The sequence below is a fragment of the Debaryomyces hansenii genome, assembly GCF_000006445.2.
Source record: "Debaryomyces hansenii CBS767 chromosome G complete sequence".
NCBI lineage: Eukaryota > Fungi > Ascomycota > Pichiomycetes > Serinales > Debaryomycetaceae > Debaryomyces > Debaryomyces hansenii.
The window spans coordinates 914162-936560 of record NC_006049.2 but is presented as its reverse complement, the minus strand read 5'-3'; the positions used below and the strand labels follow the sequence as shown (position 1 = coordinate 936560).

At 34.5% G+C, this 22399-nt stretch overlaps 13 protein-coding genes and 2 non-coding genes across 15 annotated transcripts; 6 read left to right on the top strand and 9 right to left on the bottom strand. All coding sequences in view use genetic code 12, as the record gives it.

Annotated features, from left to right (window-relative positions):
- Window positions 1-202: 202 nt before the first annotated feature.
- On the bottom strand, window positions 203-775 carry DEHA2G11198g (DEHA2G11198p; the record flags this gene model as incomplete). Its single annotated transcript, XM_002770568.1, has 1 exon — window positions 203-775. One exon carries the CDS (start codon window positions 773-775, stop codon window positions 203-205), a length of 573 nt encoding a protein of 190 aa, XP_002770614.1.
- Window positions 776-994: 219 nt separating this feature from the next.
- Window positions 995-2179, bottom strand: DEHA2G11176g (DEHA2G11176p; the record flags this gene model as incomplete). The annotated part of the gene is made up of 1 exon (XM_462027.1): window positions 995-2179. One exon carries the CDS (start codon window positions 2177-2179, stop codon window positions 995-997), a length of 1185 nt encoding a protein of 394 aa, XP_462027.1.
- Window positions 2180-2492: 313 nt separating this feature from the next.
- Window positions 2493-2563, bottom strand: DEHA2G11154r. Its single transcript has one exon. It is a non-coding gene; the product is annotated as a tRNA-Gly (tRNA).
- A 12-nt stretch (window positions 2564-2575) lies between these two features.
- DEHA2G11132r lies at window positions 2576-2647 on the bottom strand. Its single transcript has one exon. It is a non-coding gene; the product is annotated as a tRNA-Asp (tRNA).
- A 462-nt stretch (window positions 2648-3109) lies between these two features.
- Window positions 3110-4360, top strand: DEHA2G11110g (DEHA2G11110p; the record flags this gene model as incomplete). The annotated part of the gene is made up of 1 exon (XM_462026.1): window positions 3110-4360. The coding sequence occupies one exon, from the start codon at window positions 3110-3112 to the stop codon at window positions 4358-4360; it is 1251 nt and encodes a 416-aa protein (XP_462026.2).
- Window positions 4361-4771: 411 nt separating this feature from the next.
- On the top strand, window positions 4772-6448 carry DEHA2G11088g (DEHA2G11088p; the record flags this gene model as incomplete). The annotated part of the gene is made up of 1 exon (XM_462025.1): window positions 4772-6448. The coding sequence occupies one exon, from the start codon at window positions 4772-4774 to the stop codon at window positions 6446-6448; it is 1677 nt and encodes a 558-aa protein (XP_462025.2).
- A 982-nt stretch (window positions 6449-7430) lies between these two features.
- Window positions 7431-8234, top strand: DEHA2G11066g (DEHA2G11066p; the record flags this gene model as incomplete). The annotated part of the gene is made up of 1 exon (XM_462024.1): window positions 7431-8234. The coding sequence occupies one exon, from the start codon at window positions 7431-7433 to the stop codon at window positions 8232-8234; it is 804 nt and encodes a 267-aa protein (XP_462024.2).
- Window positions 8235-8439: 205 nt separating this feature from the next.
- On the top strand, window positions 8440-10076 carry DEHA2G11044g (DEHA2G11044p; the record flags this gene model as incomplete). The annotated part of the gene is made up of 2 exons (XM_462023.1): window positions 8440-8463; window positions 8727-10076. 2 exons carry the CDS (start codon window positions 8440-8442, stop codon window positions 10074-10076), a joined length of 1374 nt encoding a protein of 457 aa, XP_462023.1.
- A 188-nt stretch (window positions 10077-10264) lies between these two features.
- Window positions 10265-10735, top strand: DEHA2G11022g (DEHA2G11022p; the record flags this gene model as incomplete). The annotated part of the gene is made up of 1 exon (XM_462022.1): window positions 10265-10735. The coding sequence occupies one exon, from the start codon at window positions 10265-10267 to the stop codon at window positions 10733-10735; it is 471 nt and encodes a 156-aa protein (XP_462022.2).
- A 126-nt stretch (window positions 10736-10861) lies between these two features.
- On the top strand, window positions 10862-14899 carry DEHA2G11000g (DEHA2G11000p; the record flags this gene model as incomplete). Its single annotated transcript, XM_002770567.1, has 1 exon — window positions 10862-14899. The coding sequence occupies one exon, from the start codon at window positions 10862-10864 to the stop codon at window positions 14897-14899; it is 4038 nt and encodes a 1345-aa protein (XP_002770613.1).
- A 59-nt stretch (window positions 14900-14958) lies between these two features.
- Window positions 14959-16107, bottom strand: DEHA2G10978g (DEHA2G10978p; the record flags this gene model as incomplete). The annotated part of the gene is made up of 1 exon (XM_462020.1): window positions 14959-16107. The coding sequence occupies one exon, from the start codon at window positions 16105-16107 to the stop codon at window positions 14959-14961; it is 1149 nt and encodes a 382-aa protein (XP_462020.1).
- A 187-nt stretch (window positions 16108-16294) lies between these two features.
- On the bottom strand, window positions 16295-17946 carry DEHA2G10956g (DEHA2G10956p; the record flags this gene model as incomplete). Its single annotated transcript, XM_462019.2, has 2 exons — window positions 16295-16726; window positions 16933-17946. 2 exons carry the CDS (start codon window positions 17944-17946, stop codon window positions 16295-16297), a joined length of 1446 nt encoding a protein of 481 aa, XP_462019.2.
- A 164-nt stretch (window positions 17947-18110) lies between these two features.
- DEHA2G10934g (DEHA2G10934p) lies at window positions 18111-19006 on the bottom strand (the record flags this gene model as incomplete). Its single annotated transcript, XM_462018.1, has 2 exons — window positions 18111-18920; window positions 18974-19006. 2 exons carry the CDS (start codon window positions 19004-19006, stop codon window positions 18111-18113), a joined length of 843 nt encoding a protein of 280 aa, XP_462018.2.
- A 106-nt stretch (window positions 19007-19112) lies between these two features.
- DEHA2G10912g (DEHA2G10912p) lies at window positions 19113-20246 on the bottom strand (the record flags this gene model as incomplete). Its single annotated transcript, XM_462017.1, has 1 exon — window positions 19113-20246. One exon carries the CDS (start codon window positions 20244-20246, stop codon window positions 19113-19115), a length of 1134 nt encoding a protein of 377 aa, XP_462017.2.
- Window positions 20247-20829: 583 nt separating this feature from the next.
- DEHA2G10890g (DEHA2G10890p) lies at window positions 20830-21657 on the bottom strand (the record flags this gene model as incomplete). The annotated part of the gene is made up of 1 exon (XM_462016.1): window positions 20830-21657. The coding sequence occupies one exon, from the start codon at window positions 21655-21657 to the stop codon at window positions 20830-20832; it is 828 nt and encodes a 275-aa protein (XP_462016.2).
- Window positions 21658-22399: the final 742 nt, after the last annotated feature.

The following is a 22399-nucleotide window of genomic DNA, read 5'->3' as shown; positions in this document are numbered from 1 at the left end:
AAGTCACGCGCACGTGACAATAATGGTTTTTGATTATATCTTATTAGCCTATAGCTAGAGAGAATTATATGTGATCAACCATTCTTAATCCTACAAAAGCAAGTTGATTGATTAGGAATGAGCCAGACTGGTGGTTACTATAAAGGAAAGAAAAGGAAATTAGCGTAATTAGCTGTAATAATAGCATCCTCCTTGAACAAATCTAGGACCTGGATCTATACTTAGTCTTTCCAAAGTCAAATGGTAAATATTTATACTTAACCATGTGTTGGATTTGTTTTCTCATAGTTAACGCAAATAAAATAACGAAATACATCAATAATATTGGCCAGAAAACTGGGATATCAAAAATAGTAAAAAAAGACAAGAACAATGATAAAATGGTGGCTCTTATAGCATTATACCAGAACTTAAATTCTGGCAATCTTCTGATAAATGGCTTAAATTCCTCGTCTTCTGGTTCATCTTCTGGTAAACCTTCTTCAATTGATTCATTTTTCATTTCCTGTTCCAAAGAAGGATCAAACTTTGGCGTTAAAAACGCCAAGAACAAGTTCAATAAATAAATACCCAATGCATAACATATAATATACCAGCCCTGGACGTAGACAATACGAAGTAAAAATAATGCAAACGCAACACCAAATCCAACCCATCTATTGAAAGTGTACGGAACTGATTGATCCACATATTTTTGGTACGTTACTCCAAGTTTAACATATTCTTGGTAAGCAGGATTATCCTGAATTTGCTTTGAAGAGAAATCAATTGCCATATTAATCTGAAATATGATCAAGTGGTCTAGTTGTTATGATAATTACCTCTTTATGAAAAAAAAATATCAATTTGGATCGCGCATTTTTGTGTATATTTTGTACAGAGACTACGTGTACAATATGAATCGATATAATCATACAAATAAAAACATTGTCAATCAAATATATATTATTGGGAATTATATACAAGTAATAAAATTAAGCTGATCTAATGACATTCAAGCAAGAGATTTATCTAAATCTGTTTGCCCAATGTAGGCTTCTTTAGTCCTACCTATTACCTTGATCTGTTTAGTTTCTTCATCAAAGATTCTAGTTACAATAACCCCCTTAGGTGGCTTTTTTGGATCTACATCTTCCACAACAGTCTCTTTAACTGTGGTTGGCAAAACACTTGGTAAGAAACGGTCCTTTAAATAGGATTGTTGAGAAAGATTATAGATACCAGGAGTCATAATTAAATCAAAAATGGTCTCTTTATCCTTTTCACTAATTACTCTATTGGAGAATTCATTTTCTAATTTACTTAGTATCTCATTTTGGTTCTCTTTTTTGGCTTCAGGGGTAACATATGTACATGGGTTACCTTGTGCATCTATGGTTACCTTTTTATCGAAGTTTTCAGCAAACTGTATGTAATGCATTTTCAAATTTGAAAATTCCTCCGAAGTCATTTCTCCTCTCTTGCAGGATAATTTCAAATCGAAAACATAGTTGTACGTAGATTGTACTTCTGCATCTTCCAAAGTTTGACCCACGTTGGTCAATTGAGAGATGTTCAACAATCTATTTAATGCTAATTGAAAATCAGCCTCGCTCAAATCTAAATTAAATTGAGACGATAAAGCGTTTCTGAAAGCCGAAGCCCTTTGTTCTTCTTGATTTTGTTGTTCTTGTCTGGTTTTTTCTAATTCGGGCTGTTGTAAAAATTCTTTTCTTGACATATGATTTTCTTCCTTTTCAGCTTCAGCTGGATCCGTTATCTTTTCATAACCAAATCTTCTAACTCTAGGAGAGAAATGGGGAGTTGGTAAATTTAAGTCCTTTCTTAAAGCAATACCAACATATTTTCTTAATGGATGGAATGGATCATAATAGAAACGGACGTAACCAGGTTCTATAGCAAAAATAGTATGATCTTTACCGATATCAACATTTTCACCAGGATGTATTTTAGTACCTCTTTGTCTCATAATAATTTGACCCGGTTTAACAAAATGACCTTCATAGGCTTTAGGACCTAATCTTCTACCAGCAGAATCATTCTTATTGGTCTTCGAACCTGCAGCTCTTTTTGTTGCAGTACGAACCTGAATTACATTATTTAAAAACGAGGTTTGAAAGATGCTAGAGCTATAATCATTAGGACGTATCAATTTACCCACCTGTTTTATAAACGACATCTTTTGTGAATATATATTGTAAGCTATATAGACCTAGTTGAAACTTTTCAGTTAGCAGACGATGAAAAAATTCAAAAACTCTCATGCTCATAATTATCCTAAGTGTGATACACGCGTAAATTCTAGTACACTGATTTAAATTTATGGCAAATACTATTCTTCGGATTACCGACTAAAGATCGTAGGATATGTATATGTTCTCTTCTTTCAATGCTAGTGTTCATCTCTTTGAATAAATCATCCTGAAATTACCATGTTTGTCCTCATAGAACTTTGGTCAAACAATATTAGAGACAGAATCAACAAAAAAAAATGCGCAAACCCGGAATCGAACCGGGGGCCCAACGATGGCAACGTTGGATTTTACCACTAAACCATTTGCGCTAGAAAGAAATGCTCCGCGACGGGGAATTGAACCCCGGTCTACCATGCGACAAACGGTAATTCTAGCCACTAAACTATCACGGACTTTGTTAAACTTGATAAAAATACTAGTATATATATAATATTTAAAGAAAAGTGCTAATTCGGCATTTTAAATTAGTTCCCAAAAAAAATGTTAGATTGAAAATAATATTTGTCCAAGGAGGCAATAGTATCTCAAAAGAATTTGACAAGTTCTTTGATTATTTGTAACATTTTCTTATTGATGTCAAATTTATTAAAATTCGGTAAAAATGAAAATTATTCAAATAAATAGTTAGCCATATAAAGGGCAGCAAGTGTTAAACAGGCTTATACATAAGAATAATTAAACGAAATATAAGACATTCAGTAAAATGCCATTAAATCGATCAGCGTCAAGAACATATTTCTAATACCTTCAATTCAATTATTTGGCTGCAACGCTTTTTTTATTAGTGCGGTTAGTATTTTCTAAAGAAAAAAAAATGATTATCCATATGAAATAGTATTTTTTTCTTTTTATAAATGAATTACTTTCAGAAGTCTTTAAGATATTTCAGTATATCATCTAAAGCATTGGCGAAAAAGAAGAATGCTGGTGTAATTAAAACCAAGTATTTGGGACGTCCAAGTAATAATTTGACTCTGGGTGTTGTCGGATTGGCAAACGTTGGTAAATCAACATTTTTCCAAGCCATGACCAAAACAAGTTTAGGCACAGCAGCGAATTATCCTTTCGCTACTATAGACCCTGTGGAATCATTAGTAATTGTAGAAAGCCCAAAACTAAATCATTTGGGCCAATTATATGAATCACAGAAAAATATTCCTACAATTTTGAATATACTTGATATAGCTGGGTTAACCAGAAATGCAGCAAGTGGTGAAGGTTTGGGTAATAAGTTCTTATCTGATATAAGACAAGTTGATGGGATATTTCAGGTGGTGCGTGGCTTTAGGGATGATGATATTATACATATTGAAGACAATAAAGTTGATCCTATTCGTGATATGAATATTGTAACGGAAGAATTAATACTAAAAGATTTAGAATTTATCGAAACTGGAATAGAAAAAGTTGGGAAGTTAATGAAGAGACCACATATAGATAAAGCGCAGGTTCAATTAGAGATAGACACTTTAAACAGGATTCAAGATTTGTTGTACGAGAGTCGTAAAATATCAACTGGACAGTGGACGGATAAGGAGATAGATATAATTAATACTTACAACTTTTTAACTGCTAAGCCAACTGTGTACTTGTTGAATGTCAACGAGAAAGATTATGTCGCTCAACAGAATGAATTCAAACAAGATGTTGAACAGTGGATAGAAGATAATTGTCCAAATGATATACTCTTAATGTTTTCAGCCTCGTATGAGACTAAAATAAATGAATGCAAAACTCCCGAAGAGTTGAATAAATTTGTTGCTCTAAACAATAACAAAACGAGTGCAAAGTCTGACATAGTTGACAAGATGAGAAGTTGCTTAAACTTAATCTCATTCTATACGTGTGGTCCCAAAGAGGCAAGACAATGGTCAATTCGCGAGGGAAGCACAATGCCCGAGGCAGCTGGTTTAATTCATACTGATCTTCAGAAGACTTTTATTTCGGCACAGGTTTACAAGTTTGATGACTTAGTAAATTTATCCCCACCGTTTAACGAAGCATCGCTAAAAAATAGTGGTAAGCAATTTAAATGTGGTAAGAACTATATAGTACAAGATGGAGATGTAGTGATTATCAAGGCTGGTAATGCAAAGGCTCGATAAAATCATGTATATAGATACAAATGTAAATACTTCCCAGACCTCAAATGTATGACCTTATCTTTCACTATCACATTCATGAGTAAATGATAGCTTCACATGAATAGAAAAATGCATCCAGACACCTATAGTTATGCACGCCTGTCATATTTCTCATTTTTCGACTTTTACCCTCTTTTGAACGAAAACGGCTCATTGAAATTGGAGATTCCAAGATAAGCCTATTATTTGAATTTATTCAGTTTCGATTCACGCCGTTTTTCTGTACGATCACTTGCCGGCTTTCCCCCACTTTAGTATTTTCCGTGATAACCTTTGAATTTTCCTGCCTACTGTATTTGTTCAATTTTCTTTTGTTTAGGTAAGGTAAGGTATCGTGATAGTTGATAAATTAATTTGGATATTTGTTTTTATATGTTTCAGATTATAAGAAGAGTTCAAAATAATCCTACTGGTAGTAAAAGAATGATTCTGTCACTTTATAATTATTTGTTTCCTCAAGCGAATGAGGTGCATGTTAGGAATTATTCGACTAATAATCCCATAATTTCTGATGAAATAGCAGATAGCTTTCATCCGAAGTTAAAGACTATTTTCCAGCAACTAGATTCTATTGCTCCAAGGTTTGTATTAAACAAAGGTGATATCCAGATTTTAACTCATCCAGTGGAGTTCTATGAGAGTTTGAAAGAAAAAATCACCAACTCAAAATCCAGAGTATTTTTAAGTTCGTTATATTTTGGTAAGAGCCAACATGAATTAGTTGAATGCATTGACAATGCAATGAGTAAAAACGAGGATTTGCAAGTATTTATATTGATTGATTCGTTGAGAGGAACGAGAGAGGCGCCTAAACATGCTTCTTCGGCCAGCATATTAGTGCCCTTAGTAGAAAAATTTGGTAAACATAGAATCGATATAAGAATGTATCACACGCCACAATTAAATGGATTAACTAAAAGCTGGACTCCAAAGAGAATTAATGAAGGTTGGGGATTACAACATATGAAATTGTATGGATTTGATGACGAAATTTTGTTAAGTGGTGCAAACTTATCAGAGGATTACTTTACAAACAGACAAGATCGCTATTATATTTTTAAGAATAAGGATTTGACGGATTATTATTATGATATCCATAATGCTGTATCGTCTTTGTCATACCAATTATTACCTTCAACCAAAAATGAACAAGGATTTAGATTATCATGGCCAACATCTAATAATTCCTGCGAACCTCATATGAACATGCAAAGGTTTATTAGTGATTCATCGTTCTTGTTAGAACCTTTGTTAAAGCAGCATAAGTTAAAGTCATTTGACGAATTTGAAGATACTAATAAATTCGATACAATTGTATATCCTATTTCTCAACTAACTCCTTTGTTACAACCTAATAATGACCAATCTACAGAAAAACCAGCAATTTTGAGGTTGTTGTCTTATTTGGATTCCCCAAAAATTAAGTGGTGGTTTACAGCTGGTTATTTTAATATGTTGCCTCAAATTCAAGATCGTCTTATAAATGGAAAAGCTCCCGGAGTAGTAATAACTGCATCATCGCAAGCAAATTCTTTCTACAAATCTCCAGGATTGTCATATTATATACCACAGGCATACTTATTATGTGCTAAGAGGTTTTTAGAAGAGATCCATCGTAGGGGAAAACAAGATTTGATTACATTGAAGGAATGGAAGAATGGTATTGTCAATACCGTTGATGGTTGGTCATATCATGCGAAGGGCTTATGGATAACGGTCCCTGAAGAAGATGAACCATCGGTAACTGTTATTGGTTCCTCAAATTATACGAAGAGAGCTTACCTGTTAGATTTAGAAAGTAATGCTATAATAATTACTAAAGACCCGGAATTAAAACATCAGATGAAAGGGGAAGTTGATAACCTATTATCTCATGTTGAAACATTAGACCTAAGTGCATTTGAACCAAAGTTACAAACCAGTTCAAGAGTAGAAACTGACGAAAATGGAGAACGCTTTGAATCTAAACCAGTATACGAGGTAGATGAAGATAGAAAAATCAGCCGTAGAACTTATTTGGCAGTAAAGTTTTTCGGTGATAAGCTTTGATTATTATTATATATATTATTTATTAAGCATTGTATTACGGATTCGTGCAACGCCATCCTCGTTTTTAGTTCGAAATATTTGATACTTAATGAAGTTGTTGCATGCCTATATAACTTTTTTTGCTGTATAGTCAATAAACATGTAGAAGAAAATACCATTAAATAACATCAAGAATTATACTTCACCAGTAATTCAAAATAAGGTACCCTTTCAAGAACATAAACTTCGCTAGAGCCGAAAAAATTTATCGACAGCAAGGGACATGATAAAAAGTGACCATTAAGTCCAATAACGCACGAACAAAACAAATTCATAGTTTTCGTGGTTACCTGAGGTAGATTTTAGACACCCAGTGACTTTGCGAAAATCTATAAGAAGTCTATCACGTATAGCGTAAATTGATTTAAAATGCAGCATTGTGAAACAAAATAACACAAGCATAATACTGATAAGGTACAATTTGTTAAAGCCACTTATGTGTCGATCAATGTGTCTAGTTCATGAATAAATGCAAAAAAGTTGGATCAAAATTCCACTGGATATTATTAATCCTAGCGTATCAACTATTTAAATTGGAGTTGATGCAACTATACTCCGGTGTTTTGCAAGCATCGAGTCATATTGCTTAATGATATCTGGATTATACAACGCTTAGTTGTAGTTATTGTTGAGGTTAAATAATAAGCCATGTTAAGACTATTAAATGTACTTTTTCTGTTAGTTATGCTGAGTTTATAAAAAGAAGATAACAGTTGAGCGAAGGTGGATGTTACCAAACAACCAAACATATTTCTATTAGGATTGCATTTTCAATGAATTCTATAAGTAAAACACCTAGAACATGTAGAACATGTAGAACATGTCTAACATTAAAATCTTCGGTCGTGACTTTACCAAGAAGTATATCACGTAGCTACTCAAGGTGTTTAATGAAGGTATAAGTTTGTCTACTTTTAATTGTTAACTAGTATATTTAGGAAAAATGCTGTCGCCAGAAACAGAGGGATATTGGAATATTATTATAACGTCACTACAAGATATTTGCAGTGCAAATGAATCTCTATCATTTGATAGTTTATACAGTAAGTATGCTAAAGATTCAATGAATGGTTTATCAGAAGAAGAATTGAATGAATTGAAAGAAGAAATAACGGGTCATAAATCAAATGTGGCTACAGCAAAAAGGTTGGTTTCCGTTTCACAGGAAAATTTACAAACTCTAATCACCAATTTACAGGCTTCTACCAAGCAAGCAAATGAAACTTCACCACAAAAATCAAATAGCCAACAGCAAATAGCATCCAAAGCTAGCGGCAAAGCACATAACAAGAAAACAAATCCCAAGAAAGTCGGCAGACTGTATTATACGTCGAAGTTTAACCCCCTGGAACCTATTTATGTTGGATCTGAGGTAGCCTATAAATTAAAAAACAGACACTTCGAAGAATGGATCCAGTGTGAAGTAATGAAGGTGATAGGCGATGGAATAAAGTTTGAAATTAGAGATCCAGAACCGGATGAAAATAATAACCCTGGGCAGACTTTCAAAGCAAGTCACAAAGAAATTTTATTAATACCTACACTTGAAGATGTACCTGACCTCACGAACTACCCTTACGGATCTAAAGTAATAGCGAGATACCCGGAGACTACCACATTCTACCCAGCAATTGTTGTTGGTCATAAAAAGGATGGCAGTGTGAGATTAAAATTTGATGGAGAAGAAGAAGTAAATAAAGAGACAGAAATAGAAAGGAGATTAGTACTACCATTTCCCGAGAAATGACTTTGATATACCTTTACGTTGTCGTTAATTTTGTAATTATTAAATAAATTGTATATTAGACTTGAATAATCAGTACTACTTGTGGTCGTGTCTATACTGAAGAAATATTCCTCGATCAACTAATTGCACTTTCCTGCCCTTTAGAATACCCATAGTTAAAGAAGATATATAATTTAAATAGTAACAGTGTTTCAAAATGGAAGATATGGATATTGATGATTATTCTAGAGTATGTAATATTTTTTATATATAAGTAACTAGCTGGATTGAATGTAATGGTAATATTAAACTTCATAACAAATGAATTAATTGATTAGATTTTGGTAGATGCTTTCTTTCTGCTTCGCTTTATGCTTGTTGGATTGAAATGATGATTATTTAGATCCTTCAATCTATATTAGTAAGGGGATAATTGTTTGATGCTACCCATATTCATTCATCGGTGCTAATATTTTCATCATATAAGAAATAATTTGCTAATATGTCAATTAGGATCGTTCACGTTCACCGGTAAGGGAAAGATCTCGTTCTCCAGCACCAAGAAAAGAATCATTCTCGAAGGACTCAAGAGACTCAAGAGACTCAAGAGATTCAAGAGATTCAAGAGATTCAAGAGATTCAAGAGACTCAAGAGACTCGAGGGACTCGAGAGGGTCAAGAGATTCATATTCTAGCAGAGATTATGGATATTCTCGCGGCAGATATGGTGGCGATAGAAGAGGAGGAGGAGATTTTGGTAGAAGAGACACTTACAGAAGAGGAGGGTATAGGGGAGGTAGAGATTATGGTTCAAGAAGAGATTATAGTAGTAGCTCGTACGCTGGTGGATCAGACGAATACCGTACAAAGACAGAAAGAAATTACGATAATTCTATATTTGTGGGTAATATCCCATTTGGATGTACTTCAAACGATGTTGAAGAGATATTTAAAGGTGACTTAGACATAGTTAGAGCAGATATAGTTACGAATAGGGGTCAATCTCGAGGTATGGCAACTGTTGAATTCTCAAATAAGGATGACGTACGCAAGGCAATTTCTAAATATGACCATCATGAATATCGTGGTAGGGAAATTTTTGTTAGACAGGACTATCCACCACCTGGAGACAAGAAAAAGGAAGTCAGTCAACCAAGAAGTTCAGAACGGTTCCCTCGCAGCACCACTTATAGTGAAAGAAGTGATAGGTTTTCCAACCGAGCACCAACATCAAGAGAAAGATTTCAACCGCCTGCTCCAAAGCCTGGTACAGAAATTTTTGTCGGAAACTTACCATTTTCAATTAACTGGCAAGCATTGAAAGACTTGATGCGCAAATCTGGAGAAGTAGTTAGAGCAGATGTGAGAACTGACAATTGGGGTAAATCAAGAGGTTTTGGTACTGTCGTATTTAGTACTGAAGAAGAAGCGGCTAGAGCAGTCGAAGAATTTCAAGGATTTGAAATCGAGGGCAGACAACTTGACACTCGTCCGGGACGTGTTTACAGCCAAGAACGCAATAGCAGCTCAGATATTGTATCTTCGAACCCGAATGAAAACACAGAAGCTACGCATGAAAATACAGAGTTCACTGAAAATGTGACCGGTGATGGTGAAAAATCAAACACAATTTTCGTCTCAAATTTGCCATGGGTCACTAATGTTGATGATTTATACGAATTATTCGAAACTATTGGAAGGGTTGCAAATGCAGAGGTCCAATACAATGAAGCCGGTAAGCCCTCAGGTAATGCTGTTATCCAATTCGAATTAGAAGAGCTCGCAGAATTAGCAATAACTAATTTAGACAACTACAATTACGGTGGCAGAGACTTGAAAATTTCCTACGCTAATAAATTGTGAACACCTGAACAGAGAAGCTTTAATTATATATCGGACTGAGCTGGTATAACTATACTAGTTCAAGAGTAAAGTCAATAGCTCTACGTAAAACATTTAGTGTTAGTATTACATAATCAATAAAATGCACTCACTTAACTTCAGGTTTAAGGATTAAATCCCAGTAGGACCATTAGTATCAATTCTTAATAATGAATTCGATACGGAATACAGAAGTAGAAGAGTCATCATCTTTTTATGATTACTATGCTGACACTAAAGCGAAAGTAAAAACACATCATGTAATGTTAGTGTTTTTTATAATTACGGTCATAGTTTTATTCCATTTTAGACACAAATTGGCAGCAGCACATGATAGATATAGGACTAGAAGACGATTACGTTTTAGTAGAATCCCATCCGATGAGAATGGCTTTGAAGATGACTTGGAAAATGGCCTTAGCAGTAGCACATTTGATATAGGGGAAAATATCTCAAATAATGATCAAAGACAAGGGTTACTGCAAAATGCAAAGGAAGAGGTCAAAAGAATAATGGACAATAGTAATTTAACATTCGATCAAGCTAGATACCAATATACCCAACAACAATTGGACGAAAACGGAATTGGAAAAGATGGCACCCCTCTTGACCCTAAAACTGTAACCTTCAGTCATCGATAACGCACGTGACTTTTGTTTGTTTACATTTCACTTCGAGAAACTCAGGTCCATATCCTCTATTCATATCTACAGATTATATTTCTTTATAGGCTTAATAGAGAAGTAATTAACTCTTGAACAGAAGAGATGAGTGTCTACCATCGATATGCCTCAGGAGAATACGATAAGACGTATTTTGAAAAGGCAAGCGAAAGTAGGAAACATGACGACAAGGTGGGACGAATACAAATTTCTCCATTATTAGGCCAGTTTAGCACTTCCGATACGCTATATAAATTTAAAGAAAAAAGTATTGAAGAGTGGTTAGCTATATTCCCAAAGGCAGCATATTTTAAAGGATACGATGAAAGTTTGTTCGGAAATGTTATAATTATGGTTTACGAAAACTCGCATACGGGAAAGTTAAACACTACGTCCTTTAGTAAATTTGGCGTTACATCTTATGACAATTTAGTATTAGATGCCAGATCGAGATTCTGGCCAAGTTGTGAAAATTTATTGCCCAGTTATCAGAAATCTAACGTTAGAAGAAGCTTAGCTATAACTAACTTGAAGAACTACAACAAGCTTGTAAATAGTCCAGGAAATTTTTATGTCAACAAAAGCTGGGATGAAACCTATGCGGGTAGCTTAGCAAATAATATGCAATTGATTTCTGAGAAGAAACCAGAAAAATTTGGATTGAAGCTCTTAGAATTAGGCTTACTTCAAACTCATTGTATACAATCTACAGTTTTAGATGTGATTTATGATAATGCATCTTCAGAAACAAGCGATAAAATAGTCGAAGAGAACAATAAATTAGTGTTCTTAATTGGGTCTCAGTTGGAGCAGCTATTTGATCCATTATTGGAGTATTCACCAGAGATTATGGAATTTTCTTATACCGTACCAGTAGATGCTATTCTGCCTCAGATAAAAAACAACGAACTAATAAATACAATTATAAGTGAGTTACTTACTGTTCAAACGAATTTTACAATGAGATTAGTGAACTTGTTACAGAATTTTATCATTCCATTGCGTATCCACGTTTTAGCTGCAACATCATCTTCAGGAATTACAAAAATTAATCAAGTTTTCCCTCCAACAATAGATGAGATCACTAGAATAAACTGTATATTGCATGATTCGTTGAAAAAGGCATCGGCTTTTGGATATGTTGAAATAATGAAAGCTGTTGGTACGATAATGCCATATTTCTATAAAGCATTTATTAGGCATGAAGCAAATTTAAAGAACTTTAGAGATAATTTAGCCAAATTTCACAGTAAAAATAATAAGAAAATATTTGAAAACACTATGATAAACAAAGGGAATCTTGGCATACGGGATATTGACTCAATTGTAGCTGGGTCTCTACTAGAATTGCCAAAACTTAAGTTGATACTTGTCAGGTTGAAGGATTCAATCATTTTTGAAAAGACGAAATTGAGCAATTTTGAAGATGATCCAAGCAACGAGTTTTTTACAATCGAGAAGTATTTCAATTCTGCCGTCGATGTTATTGATGCATTTGGATTTGAGGAGGAGAATAATCAAACAAAGATAGATATCAGACAAAGAGTCTTTACACCAACGGGAAAAATATTAACAGAATTGGCGTCTAACTGGCCACCCGAATTGCAATATGGGTGGTTGGCGCGTAAAGTTGTTGGAATTTATGAAATGAGAAACATTAAACCCTTGAACGATACATTTTATGATTTGGATATCTTGATTATATTTTCAGATCATATACTATTTTTAACTATTGTGGATGATTCGTATTATAACGAGAGAAATAATGAATCAATGAAGAATCTCTGTGTTTCTGACATTTTAATGCATTCGCTAGTGAATGATAAGCCATTACCAAATTTGAAGCTGTTACCAACAATGGAAGTAAATTGTTGGTGCATCATAAATGAGGTAATTACAACTACTTACAAAGGAGTATCCCCTATCACCTCAAAGACTCAAGAATTTTTAAAATTTGTAAATATTTCCAAGACAGGATTCAAAAACAATAATGCAGAAAATAGTACTATTAGTAAAAATTATGAAATTTTAGATGGGAGCGATAGGGGAAATGTCGATGGATGCAAAATTATAGAGCTAATAAATAAATCAACAGTACTAAATAAAAGGAAACCATTCCATTTGTTTAGATCAAACGATCCGAAACTACATATTTATTCTATTGCCCAAGAACTATCTGCATATCAGGAAGAAAGTTGTAAATCTCCTATGGCATTGTACTTGAATTTATCGATTCATGATCCGAAGAAATATTTTGAAGAAAATCAAACTGTTCATTTTGTATTAAATGCATCTTTTATTAATGATCATCAAATTCATATGGTTGGTTTTAATAGAGCTGAAACATTTGAATTGAACGAAATTATTTCTTCTAATGATTTACAAGTTTGCTTGAAAGAAGTAATAGTTAAGAATTTTAGTCTATTATTTAACACATTTAGTAATATTTCAAAAATGCTTACTCAAGGATATGCCTATGACATAAATTATTGTGCAAATATTTTTACACAAATTGACGAAATAAAGCTAAACGAACATAGACAAGAAATTGCTAAAAACAAAAGTACTGATTCAATTTCAAGACCCAAAACTAGAAATGTGTCAGAAATTATATCGATACCAGAAGTCTACATGAATAAAATATCACCTTCAAATACAAATACGCGAGACCAACGTCTGCAACAAAGAAGGACGGAAAAAAGGCTCTCTACAAGAAGTAAGAACAATTCTAGGGATGTTGAGGTCAAGAAAAGTTCACAAGAAAGACCAGACAAACGTAATTCTATGATTAAGAAAGTCTTCAGATCTTTGAGACGGTCTTTTGATGGCATAGAAAATTCTACGCCTAAAACTGAAATACATGAAAATAATAATACTTCAAAATTGCAAGACAGCTCTTCATTTTCTGGAAAGAAAAATGAGTATACTAGTTTATATAAACCTGTGCCACAATTACAAACAAAAGAACAAAAGCATGTACACGAACAAGTACAAGTACAAGAACAAGGACAAGGACAAGGACAAGGACAAGAACAAGAACAAGGACAAGAACAAGAAAAAGAACAAGAACAAAGTTTTTCTGAAGCTAATATACCTCGAGATATAGATAATTATACTGGTATACAAATGCGTAAAGAATGCAACAATTCTGTTCAACAGTCAAGAAATACTTCAGGATCCTTGGATGTGAATTCTCATTTTGAATTTCCACCGCACCTTGATTCGCTGTTCGGATCAAATAATAATACAATCATCTTAGTGAATGACAATGAAAATAGGCATAAAAATAGACCAGCGCCCGAGAAAATTCTGATATTAGATAGTACAGATGATCATTCATCTAATATTCCTAGAAGACTGGAAAATGTGGGTTATGGAAAATTTAATGTAGAAGACTTTTACGATGATGGTGAGGCAAATTGGGTGTCAATTTCCAATGAAAATTACTCATTGTTAAACGCTGAAATCAGAGCATTGAAGGAAGAAGCGCATATGGATACTGAGGATATAATTGAATTGAACGATTCAGATAATATAACAGAAGACGAAATGCGAGATGTCTATGAATCTAAAGATTTCGATGCCTTTTACACGCCCCAAAATCAACTGGTAGCACAATTTGGTGATAACCCAACGTCTTTGAAAAATGAAAATAGAGAGATGTCAACACAATCTTTGGCATCATCTGAAATTATTGAAGTCTTTGGTAAACAGATTGATTCTAATTTCAGAAGTGACTATATTCCAAACTTAAATGAAAATTTGCATCTGATTAATTCTAACAAAAAATTTGGCTTTCAAAATGATCATAGATTCTCTGTTCTTACAAGCTCAGACGATGAATTTTTTTCTTCTGATGATTTTGCAAGTAGTTTGCCAATCGAACGTCAGGAGAATAAAAAATCTCACTCACCAATGATTATGAATTCGAGTTCTAGTGATGCAACAATAATTAATGAGAATTTTGAAGAAAAGCTCCTTCCAGCAACTCCTATCGATTGTGATGATAAGGTATTACCATCATCTCAGATACATAAAAATATGCAAAGTTCTTCGATTAGAAGCGATTCTTTTAGTACCACATATGAATCAATGACTTACTTATCGGAGATCTTAAATGGTCATTTAAACTTTTCAGATTAAACTTGAGAAAACCCATGTATAATTTATACTATATAACTAAATATATTTTAAAAATATAACTAGACTGATTGATTCAATACCTTCTTGACTGCTTCCGCGATCGCATCACCGACTTCTTTAGTGGAGCTTGAACCACGTAAATCTCCTGTTCTTATTCCGGAATCTAAGACTTGACCGACTGCCTTTTCCAAAGCTTCAGCTTCTGGTACACAATCCAAAGATAACCTTAACATCATTGCTACGGATAATATGGTAGCGACAGGATTAACTTTGTTTTCCGTCAAATCTGGAGCTGAACCATGACATGGTTCATACAAACCAAAAGCGGAATTAGTATCTGGCAACGAAGCCAAAGAAGCAGAAGGTAAGAGCCCCAATGACCCAGGGATAACAGATGCTTCATCAGAAATAATATCACCAAACATATTAGAAGTGATAATAATACCATTTAACTTAGTTGGAGATTGAACCAAAATCATAGCCGCCGAGTCAATTAATTGATGTTGAATTGTTAATTGTGGAAATTCTTCAGACATAACTTTATCAACAGTTGTTCTCCATAATCTTGAAGACGCCAAAACATTAGCCTTATCTAAAGACCAGATTGGTAATGGTGGATTATGTTGTAACGCCATAAATGCTGCCATTCTAGTAATTCTAGTTACTTCTTCAGTAGAATACTTTTCAGTATCCCATGCAGTCTGCTTGTCTTCTGATTCTGCTTGTTCTTGTCTTTCTCCAAAATAGATACCACCAACTAATTCACGAACAACAGTAAAATCAGTACCCTTCACAATCTCAGACTTTAATGGAGACAATTCTAATAAGCTATCGGACGCAAAGTTACATGGTCTCAAGTTAGCATATAAGTTCAATTCCTTTCTAATTTTTAATAAACCTTGCTCAGGTCTAACGGAACCGGTACCCCATTTTGGGCCACCGACAGCACCTAATAAGACAGCATCAGAATTTTTTGCAGCCTCCAAAGATTCATCTGGTAATGGAGTACCAGTAGCGTCAATTGCGGCACCACCTATCAAATGTTTTTGCAAATTGAACTTAATGTTTCTGTATGGGGTAGCATCCTCAATAGCTTGTAAGACTTTGATGGCCTCGTTACAAACTTCTTCACCGACATGATCACCTGGTAAAACTGTGATGGTTTTGCTTATATCAACTTTTGATTTTTTTAATTCAGGTTGGGACATTGTTATTTGTTAGTTTTCTTCTGTAAACTTGGAAAAAGAAGAAGTGTTGAACACAGTGAGTCGATTTATATTCCATATATTATTTGAAAAATATTACCGATACCGCGCATTCGTCGCCGATACCGGTGCTCGCTTTAAATAAACAATTTACATATGAATATGACCTATAAACAGATGAGTGGATAACTCAATGACCACTCCATTCAATGGAATTTAAATCAATCCCTTCTTGAACCATTTCCCACAATGGAGACATTTTTCTTAAAAATTCTACTCTCTCAGTAATAGCCTTGATAACATAGTCGACCTCAGCTTCTGTTGTGAATCTACCAATACCAAATCTAATAGAAGAATGTGCTAAGGCATCATCTGCACCCAATGCATGTAAGACATAAGATGGTTCCAATGATGCAGAAGTACAGGCTGAACCTGAAGATAAAGCAATATCCTTCAAGGCCATTAATAAAGATTCACCCTCAATGTAGGCAAATGAGACATTAACACAACCCGGGTATTGATAATCTGGGTTGGATAAGCATCCATTAAACTGAGTAGATGGAATTGCTAATAAGCCTGCCTTCAATTTCTCAGAGAGTCTATGAATATATGCTTGGTCATACTATAAAATAACGGTTAGTAAATGCTAATGAAAATACACTAAGTGCAGCCATGACAATAAATGGAACAAAATTCAGATCCTTGCATAAATTAGAATTTCATCAAGGCATAGAGAAGAGATATTTCTCATATGCTAGGGCTCCAAAATCATCATATTTATCTCATAATTTAAAGCCTAAGGCTGGGAAATCAAACAAAAATACATACGTCCATTTCTTCTTTCATAAGTCTAGAAGCTTCACCGAAGCCAGCAACTAATGGCGGTGCCAAAGTACCAGATCTTAAACCTCTTTCTTGTCCACCACCAGTCACAATTGGGTCTAATCTAACTCTTGGACGTCTTCTTACATAACAAGCCCCAATACCTTTTGGACCGTAAATCTTGTGTGAAGATATAGACATCAAATCAATATTCATCTCGTTAACATCAATATCAATTTTACCGTAAGCTTGTGCTGCATCAGTGTGGAAGAAAATTTTATTCTCTCTACAGATCTTACCAATTTCCTTCAAAGGTTGCACCACACCAATTTCATTGTTAACGGCCATAATCGATACCAACGAAGTATCTTTACGAATACTTTTACGCAAGTCGTCTAAGCTAATTAAACCCTCTTCATTAACCGGCAAGTATGTGACCTCAAACCCTTCATCTTGCATATGCCTGGCAGAATCTAAAACACACTTGTGTTCGGTCTGGGTAGTAATAATATGCTTCTTGGTATTCTTATAGAAACGAGGAACACCCTTAACTGCCATGTTATTAGATTCCGTAGCACCCGAAGTGAATATAATCTCTTTTGGATCAGCATTAATAACATCCGCAACATACTTACGTGCCTTTTCGACTTCCTTATCCGTTTCCCACCCATATGAATGAGTAGAAGAGTGTGGGTTACCATACAATCCAGTATAAAATTCTAACATTCTATCAAGAACTCTTGGATCGGTGGGGGTAGTGGCCTGAACATCTAAGTAGATTGGCCTAGTACCAAATTTAGAGTCATCTCTAGTAGCACTCTTTAAAGTAATCGTCGACCCAGATGGCGGAGCTACAACAGGTGGCTCAACAATAGTCGCTGTATGGACTCCGCTTGGATCGGAAGTGGTCGCTGATAATGGCGAATTTCCACTAGAAATTTGACGAACACCATTAATAAGCGAACATCTAGCCCGATTATTCCTAAGAATAGATAAACCTCTTAATTGTTTGGATAACATGTTCTAAATATTATACCTGTAATCAAAATAAAGTAAGGTTGATACTTAAATCTATTTGTAATAAGGAGGAGGATGAGTCTTTAGAACCGATGATGGAGATAAAATAAATCTATTTTCTATAATTCTATTTTTGTGTAACTTATTATATAAGACAATCATTAAGATCACTGCTGTAGTTTACGTTTATTCGAATAGTAGGAGGTTAAAGTTGTATGCACTAGCTCGTAGCACCCTAAGAATATAGCACCTCCTGCACTTATCCAACAAGTTCTGGGACCAATGCCGTTTAAAAACACCTTATAACCTTCTTCCGTGATCATAGTTCTAACCAACGGTATAGGACTCACTCTTTCCTTGTTTAACATAATTCTAGTCTTGATAACATCCAAAGGGGTGGTCACAGCTGCAGCTATACCACCTGCAATAGAACCACACGTTGCACCTTTCAATAAAGATAGTTTATCGTTTTCATATTCGGCCCATTTTTTCTTTAACCATTCATACAAGGGAAATTGGATAATCGTAAAGGGGATTTCTCTTAATATAGTTGTATTCCATCCTCTATATAAGCCTCTAATCAAACCTTCTCCGGATCTGTTTTGAAGTAAATATAAGAAGTTGGACCACGAAGATGCTTTGGCTCCAACTCCATGTATACCTGCTTGAGTTCTCTGCTTGATGACTTCCGCAGGTACCCTCACAAGACATGCGGCAATTTCACCACAAGATGCAGATATCATATGTCCCACAGCAGGCAGTGATGTCTTGTCTTTAGTTTGGGTTTTCATATAGTCGTAAGTAACGAAGAATAAAGATGCCGAAGGCGCAGATGCCACCACACACGATCCTAGCCCTTTATATATGCCATTCCATCCACCGTTAGCAAAGAATCCTCCTTTTGCTTGCAATCTTGTCTTCAAAGTATCGATAGGAAAAAATGCTAAATCAGTCGAAGTACCAGCGCATCCTCCGCTCTAAACAAAAGTTAGTATTGAATGAATTTAGCCATATCTTGCGGTTTACATACGATTAGCGATATTAGAAATGTCAGGTTATCCATCGTATGCTTTTTTGGATGCTGACAGTGAAAGCCGAAGAATGGAAAATTTATGTTTACTACATTTCGTTGATTCATGAATCATGTATTATATACAGGAACATAGACTTTATCTGGGACAAATCATAAATCTATTCTTGCCAACTCTCTTCTTTTTAGCATATTTTAGTACAATTGACTCGGGCTTTTTACCTTTTGGAATAAACTCCTCGATAAATGGAAGAAACTCTTCATACTCCCATTCTTTTACTATTTGAAATAGCTCTTTAACCCTGATACTCATATCACCAGGTGTTAAAGTTGACGGGTTTAAGAATTGAATCTGTTCATTGAGTGGACGGCAATAATAACCTCTCATTTGGGATAGATCTATTGGGACATTGTAGAATGGAGGAAAAGATGACTTCCATTTTAATAAGAAATCCTTAGGGGAAATAAGGTTGGCATTCGTACTAAATAGTGTTTGAATTCCAAACCATTTAGCCACTGCAAGATTATTTAGCTTGAACATACTAGATTCATGATGTTTAATGCAGAACTTGTGAAGAATTGTAATAGTTACCTCTTGAGTGTATAGCCTGTTTTGCTGGCGCATCTCTTTGGAAATATCAGATATGTTTATGTTAAAGGCATCACTTTTATAATCTATATCCTTAGTAATTAATATGGGAATTAATAATTGCAAGCCGTCGGTTATGAATTCTTTGGATAGTATAACTGCTTTTCCTTCAATCTCACACCCACACAAGGTATACCATTCCTTGTAGAACTCTTCCCTGGAGATTGGAGAGTCGTTCATTAAAGCTTCAACGTTACGACTGGAGTCAATTTCATTCGCAACTTCAAAATTACCATCATAGGTAGGTAAATTGCCTATTTCTATATAGCCTGGAATTTTAGAAAGTTCATATTCGTATGCGAGATTTGCAATCCCCAATAGTTGATTAGTAGGTTCCTCAACTGGTATAATATGTTCTAAGGTTTTATTCAATTTATTTATCTTCATATTATTTAACAAAAGGACACTATTAGAATGATTCATTTGTCTCATTTTCCATGTTTTATTATCCGTTACTAAGACTATGTGATTTTTCAGAATTGGCGGTGACTTTAAAAGTAATTCACCATGCTCATTAGACTTGATATAGTCTAAAAGATCAGGTGTAAGTTGAAGAAGTTTGTAGGTATGATCAGTGGGTGACTTTATTTCCTGATATGTAGAATATGAAGATTTCGATGCCATTGTAGACTGTCTTGTTGATACTATTCAGATATTTGATTTGGCTTCATCAGTGCTTTTTTGTACGCGTTATTTTCGATTTCTTAAGTGGGAAAAATCTCAAGATTCTTGTTCAGGTATTAAATTATATAGTAGAAATATAGTTAAATGAGAGAAAATTTTGTCCCATTTAACAGAGATTTAGTATTATAGTTACACTGAAAACATTACAAAATCTATAAATCTCCCACTTAAAAATGCGACTTCTTCTTCCTGGGAATCTAAAACTTTCAAAAGGATGAAAATCAATCATTCAAAATTGAATCCCACACGACCAATAAATGTAACTTACTTATACCACCAGGGAGGTTAATGTAGGGCGGTGTACCAGGGGAGAGGTCGCTAAGAGCAGTAAGCCCAATCGAGGAAACTAATACAGACGTAATGGGGAGCTGGAACACTAAGAGAATGAAAAAAAAAAAATTGTTACGAAAATTAGCTATGTTGAATTACACTAGTTAAAAGATATATAAGATAGAATATACACACATATACGCATATGCATATATATATATATATATATAAAGAAAGTATAGAAGATATGCAATTAATTTTGTTCATCAATAAATTGATCAATATCGATCTCATTTAGTTTAGCATCACCAGCCAAACTAATTTTTCTTTGATGTTCATTTGAATATTGTAATTTGGCTAATTTAGCTTGAGGACCCCAACCACTAACAGGAGCATTCAATTTAAAAGGCAAAATCCAGTTACTGACGGTTTTAAAATGTTCGCCTAAAGTGGCAAGTTCGTGTATCAAATCTTCAATACAAATACATCCTAAGTCATCACCAAACTTATCTTCAACAACACCATTATTGTCCAACTTAGTGATACGTGGTTCTTTCGTTTCTTCATCTATAACAGAAATACATGCTCTCTTTTGAAATAATTTACGGATAGAATTCAAAGATGGTTTTCCAGCAACAATGTATGGTGAAATCAATTTTAATAAAGGAACAGTAGCAGGAGTTAATTTCACAAATACCCCAGTGTTTGGTCTATTTAAACGTAATAAGTGTAAGACCTTACGAGCTTTCGATGGAACCTTTAATCCCTTTGTATGATCTGGAATTCTAATAATGAATAATAATTTGGCAGACTCATCATCTTCCTTAGCTTGGCTTATTTTATCCGCTTGCAGCTGTTTTTCAAACTTGGTTATATGCTTGATTCTTTTGTTTTCCAATTCATTTGATTTGTAGTTAGAAACTAACGTTTCAGCTCTAACGAATTTTTTAGAACGTTGATCATTTTTCTTCTTTTGTTCAAGCTGTCTTTGTCTAGCTTGTTCTTGCTTCTCTAACCTCTTTCTATCATTATTCTTTCTCTTACGCAAGAGAATCTCTGGGTTCGAGTTTAATACTGCCATCTCTATTTATTTGTATACTGATGGTAAAATATTTTACCCTAAGAGGTACTAAATTCTTCAGATGAGCTTCATTCTAAAAAAAAAAAAATCACAAGCCGCACTTCAAAATCACATGACGTGAATAATGATAAAATCCAGATGGGACGGAATCAGTCCAACAATACAAGCAAAATGCAACATTCTAACGGACTCCTAGTATCCATTGTAGGGATGACATAACCCACAAGGATACTAACTCACTGGGTTTAGTGCTTTGCGATGGCTAATTAGGCCCTTGCGACCACCATGCTCCGCACCCATAAATAACGTCCGGTGCTACTGCCCACATACTCTTACGTAGAATACGATAGATGTATAAATCATTGGGTCGTTTCCTGGAGTTTTTTGCATCTTCTAAATGTATAAGAAATGATGCCAGCTTAACTTGTAGCGTATGTTGCTCTCGATTTACTATTGCTAACCTATTTTTCAAGAAAATCTTACAAGAGAGGTATGCAAACACAATTAACGGTTAGCATTTGTAAACAGACGATGTAAATACCCAATAGTGACTAGAGAAACATATCGTCTATCAAGATGAACATTCCAGGGTGGCTAAGGTAGTGCCGTCGCACGTACACTTCTCACAAATTTTTTTGATCCAGTTCTCATAAATTTTTTCTCCTCTTCTAATGTTAAGATCCACTATTAGTATTCAACATTACTAATTCCCTGGTATTTTGAGCTATAGAAAAAAGAGGTG